The sequence below is a fragment of the Microtus ochrogaster genome, unplaced genomic scaffold (assembly GCF_000317375.1).
Source record: "Microtus ochrogaster isolate Prairie Vole_2 unplaced genomic scaffold, MicOch1.0 UNK3, whole genome shotgun sequence".
In the NCBI taxonomy this organism is placed as follows: Eukaryota; Metazoa; Chordata; class Mammalia; order Rodentia; family Cricetidae; genus Microtus; species Microtus ochrogaster.
The window spans coordinates 4,666,694-4,679,277 of NW_004949101.1; the positions used below are offsets into that span (position 1 = coordinate 4,666,694).

At 42.3% G+C, this 12,584-nt stretch overlaps 1 protein-coding gene across 1 annotated transcript in view; it reads left to right on the forward strand.

Annotated features, from left to right (window-relative positions):
• Positions 1-12,584, forward strand: part of Rrbp1 (ribosome binding protein 1) — a 66,963-nt gene that overhangs the window by 13,483 nt on the left and 40,896 nt on the right. The window contains exon 2 of the mRNA XM_026788479.1: positions 11,788-12,579. Within this exon, the coding sequence (XP_026644280.1) occupies positions 11,809-12,579 (771 nt within the window). The 5' untranslated portion in view covers positions 11,788-11,808. The remainder of the gene's footprint in view (positions 1-11,787; positions 12,580-12,584) is intronic.

A 12,584-nucleotide genomic window follows, 5' to 3' on the forward strand; every position in this document is an offset into this window, starting at 1 on the left:
GTTAATTAGGTCTTTCATGGTATAACCTGTGTGCTAGTTTCATCTCAGTTGGCAGTTGAGCGAATCAATTTTCTGAAGGTGTTTACAGCAACCCTTCAGGAGGGTGTGGTCCATCATATTGGAATAGAAACAATCCACAGACTCACACCCTCTGTGAAAACAAAATAAACTCCTTTCCAAAGCATCATGTCCTTAGATCCAAATTTCAAAGTCAAGGCATTTTCAAAATATCTATGTTGGATTAGTTCAGCAGCATTTATAAACAAATATCTTTTAGCAGCTGTTGCTCTATTCTCAGCATTCAAACAATTCAAACAGAGCATAATAGCATACAAAATTCTCTGTGTATTTTCTATCTTTGTGTGTTTTATTTTAACCTCTATTTTGTTTATTTTTATTTTTTTGCTTTTTGAGACAGGTGTTCTGTATCTTTGACCTGGAATAACTCTGTAGACCAGTCTGTCCTTGAACTCTCAGAGATCTGCCTGTCTCTCTGCCTCCCAGGCATTGGGACTGAAGGCGTGTGCTACCACACCTAGAAGTCACAGAGGTCAATCTCCCTCTTCCTCCCAAGTGTTGGGATTAAAGGTGTGTACTAACACACCCAACAACTCTCTTCCTTTTTTTTTTTTTTACTTTAAGAACTTCAACTTTTAGCCTGCATATATTTTTAGCACACAGTAAACCATTTAGAAATTTTCTTTGTCTTTGAATCTTTCTTTACTGTATATCTCTCTTTTTCTGACCACACGAGCTTTTAAATTACTGAGCAATATGGGTGGGATTAAAGCCGTGGCTTTGGCAGCTAGATCCAGCCCATTCCTTAGCTTTCCAGTCTCATGGCTGAGGTACTGGCTGTAGCCATGTTTACTGCCACAGCTCTATGGCATTTCATGGTCCCTGCCAGCAAGCGAGCTTCAGCAGCCTGTGCTTGCAAACTGCAAGAACCGCTTGCATAAAAGAGTCAGAGTTTGCCTTGGCAGGACAGCCCAGAAAGCCGGCATTTTTAAACGGCACAGCTTTTTTCCTGCTACGGCTGAAAACCGAAAAGCATGCGTTCAGCTTTTCGTCAACACCATTTAAGTGTTTCGTGGCAGGACCTCTTAATGAGCTGCAGGGTTTTGCAGCTAAAGCTGAGTCAGGAAGCCTCTCTTAGAAGAGAGCGCTTGCTTGCCTCTAGCAAGCAGAGTAGACCCGCGAAATTGTTGCTACCAAGAAAACATGCTTTACTCTTTCCCAAGCTTTCTCAGGCTTTCAGTGGATTCAGTTGTCCACATGTCTGGGCGCCATTCTGTTGTAGGAGCTGCGGGTTTCATTCCGCTACCCAGCTCCCGCCACCAGCTAGCTTTACCCAAAATAACAACACACAAACTATATTCTTTTAAACACTGCTTGGCCCATTAACTCTAGCCCTTACAGGCTAATTCTCATATCCCGATCAACCCATCTCTAATAATCTGTGTAGCATCAGTCTTACCGGGAAAGATTCAGCATGTCTGACCTGGCAGCTTGCTTCATGGCGTGTGCCCCCGAGAGCTGAGCTATGGCGTCTGTCTGAGGCGTCTTACCTCACTTCCTCTTCCTCCCAGCATTCTGTTTGGTTTACTCCTTCCACCTATGTTTTAACCTATGAGGCCAAGCAGTTTATTACTTAACCAATGATCTTCCTCCATCACATCGGCAGTCCTTCCCTTTAGCATTGTATCAGAGGTCCCACTCCACAAAAACTAAAGAAAGTAAAATGGGTCAAGATTGGGGAAAAAAGGAACAAACTGATTTATATGCTTACAGACACAGGAAAGTTAAAAAAAAAAAATCTAAAGGCTTATCACTAGAATTAGGCAGAGTTGCTTAGGAAAGTAGTAGACGTGAGAATCATTCACACTTTCCCATGCCAGCAACAGACAGACAACAGAACCTTAGTGACCATTTGCAAGAGTTTAAAACGGAAGAACCAAGAAACATCTCTCCAGCAACATGCAAAACATTTTTCTCTGTCCAGATAACTGTATTTTTCTCTTTGGATTTATTCATATGAGTGCTGGTTATTGAACACTCTGATAGAATATTTAGTGGTCTTTTCACAGCCAATACCTACTGAGAACTGATATTTGGTCGGATGCCATGCCAACTGGCCTCTGCTTTCTGGGGATGAATGTCTATTACAGTAAGAAAACTTTTGGACCAATTGTCTATTTTGAAGATCCTTTATCATGCCGTATAGGCCTGTCTTTTTTAATAAAGTGGAAACTGGTAGCTTCTTGTAAACCCCCAGAGGATTTAGGTCTTTTTCCAAAGACTTTTTTTTTTTTTTTTAGAAACAAAAGCTTGTTAATTCTCTATTTTTTCCTCAGGCATAGAAATTGAATCCGAAATGGCTGATGATTAAGCAAGGCTTATAATAGAATATATTTCTATTTTTAGTGTCTCAACTCTTTAAAATGAATGGCATTGTTTCTTTAAAGTAGGAAGTTACTTTTATACATGAAATAAGTTATTTCAAAATTCTGGTTTTCGTAGCTACATTTTCTTCAGTTACCCTGTTTTTAAAAAAACCAACATTGCTTAAATTTTTAGATGAGAGGTTCTGATGCTTCTTTGGAAATAGTACTTAAATGTTGATAAGCCTTGTGCTTCAAAGATAGCAAAGAGGTTGTCAGGGGAAAGTGAGGGGAGTGACAGAGGCCCAACCTGAGCGGACTTTGGGATACTGTCGGGTGGGGTTTGGGCAGCTGATGTCATTTTAGGCTTCAGTGTTCAGATGGAACAGGGATTTGAGGTAGGAAGTGGGGACTAACACCCAGTGTGTCCTGAACTTTTGAAGGGCTGCACCCTCCATGAAAGGACAGGCAGTTTCCTAGTTAGTAGCAAGAAGAGATGACAGGACAGCCAAACTGTTGGGTCAAAAGCTGAAATTTTTCCATCAGAAGTCCCTGCCACAGGTAACAATCAGCCCACGGCTGCTGACTCCCTCCAAGGCCTGGTTGAAGCAAAGATCAAGTGATTTTAGGGGAGTCCCTAAAGAACTGCCACCAATAAAGCCCAGCAGAAATGCAATAGGAGGTGGTGACAAGTGAAGGTGGAACAGAAGGCAGGAAAGCTAGCAGAGGTTAAGACAGTGGGCAGACTTGAGAAGGACAGAACAACTCGAAAACGTCATTAAGGAGCTGTTTGGATCCAGCCTAAGAGAGAGTGGTGAGTGGACCTTAGGTCTGAAGTCTGCCCTAATGGCTGCACAAGAGAATTATTAAGGTCTAATTAGAGGTGATACCTTGAAGGAACACGAGAAACGAGACAGTTGTCGAAGGAATTCAGTGATGATGAGTTTTCTAGAATTGATGTCAATATGATGACACCTCAAACTTGGAAAACATAGTAAACCTAAATAAGATTAAATACACATATGTATTTTGTGAACTCCTCAGAACTCTGAAAATAGAACTTGAATGTGATAAGAAGGGCTGGGGAGAGCACAAGTTCCTGTGTTCAGACCCCCCATATAAAGGTCCACCTGTAACCCCAACCTTTGGGAAGCAGAGGCAGGATCTCTGAATAAGCTGGCTAGTAAGACTAGCCCATCAGTAAGCTCTAGGTTCAACTGAGAGACCCTGCTTGAACAGAGTACTCAAGAATGACACATAAGTCAACTTGGGGCCTCTCTATGCATGTGAATATGTTTGTTCACACCTGACATTCACACACGTGCACACACCACACACACATGTGGAAGATGGTGAGAGGTCAAAGGTTGCAGTAGGTTGGTAGCCTGTTTTCAGTAGTAACCTTCGCACCAAAGAAAAGCTAGGAGGTAGAATCGGATCTTTGGAGTGGGGAAAGAGAGCCTTTGTATGGGTTCTGTGCAGTCACTCACTCATGAAGACTGAAGGTGAACCAAAGGTCTTCCAGGGAATGAGGGCCATAAAAGCCGAGTAGGAAGCTGTACTTGTCCAGAGAATTGACCGACGAAGTTTTTGGCAAGATCCTAGTGGGATGAAATATAAGAAGCAATGATGAACAAATGACAAACATCTGAGTAGTTAAATGAGCGTTAGCTGTCTGTCAGGGCAGCAATGACTAGGAGAGGTGGCCTTTTAGGTTCTCCTGTTGGAGCAGGGGGTGGAGGAGTGAAACTGAGTTGAATATGTAGGAAAATGTGGGTGAACATCACAGCTAAAGCTGAGCATGCTAGTGCGTCCCTCCTTTTTATCCCAGCACTCGGGGGGCAGAGCCAGCTTGGTCTGCCTAGAGAGTTTCAGGCCAGCCAGGGAGACCCTGTCTCAACAAACAAATATTAAAGGAAACTCATTTTAAAAGAAGTACAATGTTTAACACCCAAGCTATAAAGCAAGAAAGAATGGTGCTTGAATAGTCAAACACTGCAAAACGGATGAGGGTGTAAGCAAAAAGCCACTGTTGTTAATAGGTACCACAACATAAAGAGCACAGACGAGTGCATTGTGCAGAAATCACCGTACATGTTGGTGGACTAAACCTAAAACAAATTGCCACTGGGATTAAAATAAAATCCCGCCATATGCTGTTTTTAAGAGTAACACTTAAAACATGAACACAGGAAGGTTGAAAAAGAAAAAAATGCCAGTCTAATACTAATCCCACAAGAGTTAGAGAAGCTTTGAAAATAATTGAACAAACTAGAACTTAATGAAAAAAAAATCACTATATTGAAGAGTATCATTCTCAAATGGGAAGAGAAATAGCAGGTACTTAACCAGGAAGATCTATTACTTGTGATTTTAAATTCTAACAAGATGGTCTCAAAACACAAATTGATAGATTCCAAGAAGCAACTGAAAAGTGTGTGAGCATATATTGAGAGTTCTCAATAACTGTTGGATTAGACAAAATGGCAACAGAGAGAGTGATTGAGTTTTAGATCAGTTAAAATTGTGTAAGTTTACAGCAGTTAAAATTAGAATTTAGCTCTGATAATTCAAACCTTTCTGTATGTTAGGAAAGTTAAATACATTGCCACACCACAAGTCAAAGAAGAAATACATGGGGATTTGGAGATTGAGCTCTAATGGAAATGTTCATTATAGCTTTAGGATGAAGCTATATGAGTATTTAGAAGAAATTTATTGCCTTAAATATTTGCTACCAGAAGAGGATTAAAAAATAATATACATTCATGTCAAGAAGTTGTTAAAACAATGTAAACCAATGGAAGATGAAGGGAATAATGAGACTTAATTGGATCACCAACCCAGAAGTTGGATATACAGTCATCGTCAGTGGTTAATTAAGTCAGTGCTCTTATTACCTTCTCTCTCAAAGGTGAGATCTAAGGCTTCCTCCTTGGCAGTTGATCTCATCCTATAGTCTTCTAAACCTGCACAAACTGTCCCAGTGAACCGGAGTAAAGGGCTGATCCTAAGCCCATTCGATGAGACTCTAGTGGTTCTGCCGCCAGGGTGAGAACAGTGAGGATGACCTGATTTTTCTCACTTTGAAGACAAAGGCCACCAAAAGAAAAAAAAAATACATGGACAGATCAAATCTAGAGATGTTATTTAAAAAGAATTTCTGTCAAATATTTCTGTTACCCAGTTAACCATGGTCTAAAAATACTAAATGGAAAATTCCAGAAATAATGAATCACTTTCACATTTTATGTTCTTACACTATTGAATGTCATTCCAGGACATGAATTGTCCTATTATTCAGTGCATGCACATCATATATACTACCTACCCATTAGTCTAGATTATCAGATGGACTGTTGTAGAATTATATGACTAATCTTTATTTAATTATGGCCCTTAAACACAAGAGTAGTGATGCTGCCGGTGGTATTATTATAATTGTTTTATTTGATTGTTGTTGTTTTGCCTTTTACTGAATGTCTAGTTTACAAACTAAACTTTCTCATAGGTATGCATGTGTATAGTGTATACACATAGGCTCCAGTACTATGTCAGGATTCCCTTGGAATCTTGAGATTTAGCCCTAGTAGATAAAAGGGAGCTACTGTATTATAATTCAGTGTATTTCACATTAAAGGAGAAAATGTCAGATGATGTAAAAAACAGTTGCTCAAATTTAATGCTCTTTTTGTTAACAGTAACTGATAGGATAGGATACACTACATAACCTGAGGAAAGTGTTTTACCAAAAATGTGCATCGATTCTCTATGTGATAGTTTAACCTGAGCTGTGGGGATGCAGGGACCCGGCAAGGAGACTCCTGCTACCAGTTTGGCTTAGAAATGAGGTAATGTAGCCCAAAGAGCAAAAAACAGTGCTTTCTTTTTCCTGCATAGATAGTTTTTTGCCAAGAAAATCAAAGCAAATCTGTAAACTCCAGTTGGACAAGGGTTTAGCATAATAAAAGCCAAATGAATGATACATATATAAACATCATGGCTTTACTGGCTGTATGTAGCTGAGAGAATAAAAAAAATAATTCACAATATATGTTTTTTCTCTAGGACTTTACAAAAAGCAATAGTCTTGAGAACATCACAAAGATATGGAAGTCATTCACGGAGAAGACTCATGAGAATTTCTAAAGGCTTCAAGTGAACGCTGATGTCATTGTAGTGCAGTTGCATAGCTGCTTGTTGATGGGAGCCCTGTAGTCAGTGCCAGTTCTTGTGATTATCTGAAACTTCAGCATGATTCAAATTAAAAGCTCTGTAGAAATTCTGAAGGGAATGGTGATAAGCTAAAAACCTGAAATTGATACAGGACTTGAGTAATTCCCCAGTGGAGTACAGTATAGAACCCATCAGAAAGAAGGGGGAGGCCCAACAAGGTGTGGTGCTGGTGATAAAGCCAGTGTGACTCTTGTCTGTCATCCACCAAAGGAAGCACCCAACGAAGGAACCTACCTCTTTGCAAAAAGCGTGACTGAAGTTGGCCAGTGAATGCATCTAGGGCTCCCTGTAGATGAGTGTGCTACCTCTGAGCTCTCTCTGCAGTTCTTGTACTCCAGTCTGTAGAAGAAAGGAACTGAACAGCGAGTTTGTCACAGTGGTTACTTCTAGGAACTGACTTCAAATGTCAAGAGTCAGGAGCATGAAATAGGCCCTGTAAGACTCGTAAACACATCGCTCCAGTTCCATGTGAGTAGCATAGAGTTTTGTAAAGAGTGGCTGTTAGCATGTCATAGGAGTTAAAAGGAATGAGCCAGAGCTATTCTTATCTGTATGAATTTCAAAATGAAGGTTAGTTAAAAATTGCCAGATGTCACCCAGAATAATACCTTTTCATAGCAGTTACAGCATTGGACGCATGCACTTGCGTGCAGATACACAAACACATACACACACACAAACACATACACACACACACACACACACACAGTATCTGAAGTTAGTGTGCACAGTGTTAGTATTTGACATACCTGTATGTCAAATGTATGTGGTTGGGAAATAATCGTACTTCTCAAACCTCTGTATATCTGAACTATCATAATACAAGTTTACTGTCCCTTTTCCAAAGTGCTAATTAGTTTTATGTGTGTAAGTTTGTATCCCTGTATGAGTTTATAAGTACCATGGGCACTCAGGAGCTCATGGAGAGTGTCAGATACCCTAAAACTGGAGTTAAGAGTTTTGAGTTGCCAGGTACACACGTGTGCTGAGAACCAAATCTTGCTCCTCTGTAAGAGCGATAAGCATTGACACTCAGTCAGCTCTCCAGCTCCTAGTTTTAACCATTGAACCATCTCTAGCACCCAGGTTTATATATTTTTAATGTATCTGATTTAATTTATTCTTTTTTTTGATATTTGGTCATGTTCTGTAGCTCAGGCTTACCCTGAACTCAGAATTCTCCCACATGGGTCTCCTGAGTGCCCCTGGGATTATAGGGATGTGTTCCCACACCTGGTCTGTTCCTGTGTTTAACTGAGACCATCACGTAAGGTTTGATGGAGAATTTTCCGCATGTAGCACCATCTCTTGTTCCCTGGCTTTAAGAATTATGTGAATTTCAGATTTTTAGATTTGGGGTACTCAATCTTTATTTTAAAATATTAGGAGATGCCTATCTTGATGTACTTATAGCTGTTGCTGCCTTTGATTTTCTTGCTGTTTGGTATCTTTCTGTCAAATCTATATTCCTTGGCTCAGGACTAGGTCTGTAGGCTTGTTATCTTTGTCCATCCTCTACAAGACGGTGTCTCTGAACACCGGCTGTCCACTGTAGAGCAGCTGGGAGTGATAAGACAGACTTCAGGTTCTTGTTGAGGGACATTTCCTAAAACTGACCTAGATCTCAAGCCCTGAATTGGACTGAACTGGCTTTATCATGCCAGTTGAGTTAGTAGATATGAAGAGTTGAGAGCTCCCATTTCCTTTTGGTCCCCAAATCCTAAGACCAGAAGAAGCAGCATTCTCCTGGGATTTAAAGATGGTAGTGAATTCCATTTAGCCAAACCTGGGACTGGTCATTGGCCTTGATTTCCTTCCCTCATTAGCTTCATTAGCTAGTCTTTCACTGAGTACTTTAGCAATAGTAGGTGTGGAAAAATATCAATTTCACAGAAGTTTCTGGAAATGACAGAGTAGAGATTCCTGTGGTGAGGTAGTATAGAGTACAGGTGGACACACATCTGGCCCAGACCTTAGCCCATGTAGGTACAGCCCAGGGGAAAGAAAACCTTTGAAGAGATGCACTCTGCAGTCTTAGAACAGTGAGCAAGCTGCAAGCATAGGAGAGAGACCCTTCTGCTTTTATTAGTCTGTGAGTCAAGTCTCCAAGATGTGTTTGTGTCCCCACCTAAATTCTCTTTGCGGACCCTCGGGGAGGGGTATTTCAGCTTACAATTGTCGTTCATCTTGAGGTAAGCTCACTTTGAAAGCAGAGGTGATTTTTCTGTTTTCTTGTTTCCATTTCTTTGCTCCTTGCAGAGATACTGCCTTAGCTTTAAATGTTTCAGTGTATGGCTAAAGACTGGGCTTTTCATTTTCCTGTGAAAGCTTTCATTTAAAAAAATTCTACCTCAGGAATTAATGGTAGCGATGTAATTTCTTTTTAAAGCAGCTGGTTCTGCAAAAGTTGGGAAGACACATTTATGCTGTTATAAACATACTTTGTGTATGTGAAAAATATTCACTCAAGTTTGTGTGCCTTGATTCTGAACTCCCCACAGAGAATGTATTTTGTGTGTGTTATTTGCTTATGTGGAGTCAGATTAAAGGTTCATTTTCCAACCTTGGCTTTTCTGTCTAAGCTGAGCAGTTGGAAGACACGAAGCTACACAGAACTCCACAGTCCTCAGCTGTGAACAGGCCCTGCTTTGTTGATGGCCCTTCACTGTGTCAGGGGCTGGTGACCAGTGCCAACTGCAACTCTATGAGAGGCAATCCCTTGAGTGTATAGTTGTCTGGAGACCACTTGGTGTGGCCAGGCTGAACCAGGCTTACTGTAGGTCTTGCTCTGGAGAACTTCTGTCATCTGACTAGACATCTGATTGCACTGTAATTTGTACCTGAGCATGTCTCTGTTGGTAGAGGCTGTGAGGCCCTTGAGGAGCTTCGGTTGGAGATCCCTACCCCGGGAAGGGGTGATCAGCCATATCACACACTTTGTTCCTGCCCTCCTGAACACAGAATGGAGCCGGAGTGGGCAAGTGCGAGGTTTTTATTTCTACACCTAACCTAGGAGTGTGTTCCTAGAAAGACTTTAGCCTTCCTTGACTACCACTTGTGAGAGCACTTGGCCTTGGCTTTGGATCAAATGTCACTAGTTGTCCATAGCTAGAAATCAGAATCCATTTGTAATATGAATGCTGCCTTGCCCAAGCTTCGAAGGCTTATGTGGGTTGGCCTCAGCCTTTTTTTTCCCCCAGAAGCAATGGCAGGAATGGAGTGTTGGGCCTTGGTCCTATACATCCCCAAGTAACAGTTGTTGTGAGCAGTCCAGTTCTTCCTCAAGGGCCTCATCAGAATGAGGCAGAGAAAGGGTTTGTGCTGTGAAGAGACCGAGTGTCCAAAAATGTGATGCTGAGGTGTTTAAACGATGTCCCTTCTTTAAAATGCCCTAATGTCTCTGAAGAGGCACATAAATCTCCCTGCCCAAGCAGCTGGTGTCTAGAGAGCCTGGACACAGTGTCCTCACCTTCCCCACCTTTCTCTCTTATTCTCCCTCCCTCCTAGTCTTTCTCATTCACACTGGAGTTCTGCTTGTTTGTTCTGTGCTGATCCTCTTCAGAGGGAGTAGACTACTTCTCCTCTCTAGCTCAGGGGACTGGGAACTGATGATAGCATTGACATGAGTTAAAAACCTAGTGAAGTGGAACTGAGCCGGGGCTATCAGCCAGGAAGGGGTGAGCCCAGTTGCCTCTGATCCTTTGGACTTTGGTCTGTAAGCAACAAGAATGGTATGCTTCAGCCTCTTGATTCGGGGTATGTTGTCTGACAAAGAGCCTAGTGACACTGCTCCCTTCTCCTGTGAAGTCTGCAGATGTGAAATTCCAGTCCTAGAATCCCATGGGCTTCCCAAGACTTGATTTCTGTTTCCCAATATGGAAATTGTAGGCTCTGTGACTGACTGGTATTGCTACAGAAAGGGTGTTGTCCTGAACCAAGTTCTTGATTACTTTTCAGGATTGCAGTACCAAGGTGTTTGTCTGTGACCCTAGGGGCTTTGCTTAGGGCACTGGCAACAAAGCAGATTATGGTGTGCCAGGGGCCTTGCAGGAAAGCCTGTAGATGTGTTGGGGTTGACTGGGCTTTTTGTTGGTTTGTTTGTTTAACTAAAACCAGCCAATTTTACATTGAAGAAAAAATACAAAAAAATAAAAATTTTGGCCCAACATGAAAAATGAAAACTTCTCAGATTAGTCAAAATCACATCTTAAGTATTTGGCACATGCAGCCATGCTTAGCTTTGGCATCTTTGCCACATTGCCACTACTCCCTGTTGTATCACTTCTAAACAGCACTTGTGCCTATGAGTGGTTTGAATCCTGTAGTGGGGAGGATTTAAGGGGCACCTTGAACTTGGCCATGGTCATGGACTTTGAAGGCTACTGGTTGTAGTAAGATTCCCGCTAGTTAGTTCCCAGTCACTTAGCCCCAAAATAACCACACAGAAGCTGTATTATTTAAATCACTGCTTGGCCCATTAGCTCAAGCTTCTTATTGGCTAGCTCTTACATCTTAATTTAACCTATCTCCATTAATCTATACATCACTACAAGGTCGTGGCCTACCAGCAAAGTTTCAGCACACCTCTGGCAGAGGCTCCATAGCTTCTCTCTGATTCCGCTCTTCTTTCTCCCAGTATTCAGTTTGGTTTTCCCTGCCTACCTAAGTTCTGCCCTGCTATAGGTCTAAAGCAGTTTCCTTTTTTTTTTTTTGGTTTTTCGAGACAGGGTTTCTCTGTGGTTTTGGAGCCTGTCCTGGAACTAGCTCTTGTAGACCAGGCTGGTCTCGAACTCACAGAGATCCTCCTGCCTCTGCCTCCCAAGTGCTGGGATTAAAGGCATGCGCCACCACCGCCCGGCCTAAAGCAGTTTCTTTATTCATTAATGGTAATCACAGCATACAGAGGGGATTCCCACATCAACTGGACATTACAAACTCCAGCTGTCCTCTGTACTCTGCCATCTGCCTGTTTGTATCTTTGGGTACTAGAAGAACTGTCCAGACTATAGGTAAAAATTATCCATTTTTGAAGAGGGGGTAAGAACATGGGTTTGCTTCTACTCTTAATTTAGTCTGAAGAAATGTAAGAAACCTTAAGTTTGTGATAGGGGTAGAAATTGTCTAGTTCCTCAGTTTCTCCAGAAAGTAATTTACTTGTATGTGTTGGCAGGTGGAAAGCAAGCCAGCCAAGATGGATATCTACGACACTCAGACCTTGGGGGTTGTGGTCTTTGGCGGATTTATGGTTGTTTCTGCCATCGGTATCTTCCTGGTGTCAACCTTCTCCATGAAGGAGACATCGTATGAAGAAGCACTTGCCAACCAGCGCAAGGAGATGGCAAAAACTCACCAACAGAAAGGTGAGAAGAAAAAGAAGGAGAAGACTGTGGAGAAGAAAGGAAAGACCAAGAAAAAGGAAGAAAAACCTAATGGGAAGATACCCGACCATGACCTGGATCCCAACGTGACCATCATCCTCAAGGAACCAGTGCGTGTACCTGCTATGGCTGTGGCTCCAACTTCAGTCCATTCGTCTATGGTCCATACCCCTGTAGCCACTGTACCAGCCATGCCTCAAGAAAAGCTGGCTTCCTCCCCTAAGGACAAAAAGAAGAAGGAGAAAAAAGTGGCGAAGGTTGAGCCAGCAGTCAGTTCTATTGTGAATTCCATCCAAGTTCTTGCTTCAAAGTCCGCCATCTTGGAAGCAACACCCAAGGAGGTGCCTATGGTGGCTGTACCCCCCGTGGGCTCTAAGGCCAGTGTTCCTGCCACCAGCAATCAGGGCAAGAAGGGGGAGGGAGCACAGAACCAAACCAAGAAGGGGGATGGGGCCCAGAACCAATCTAAGAAGGGGGATGGGGCCCAGAACCAAGCCAAGAAGGGAGAAGGGGCCCAGAACCAAGCTAAGAAGGGGGAGGGGGCCCAGAACCAGGCCAAGAAGGGGGATGGGGTTCAGAACCAAGCTAA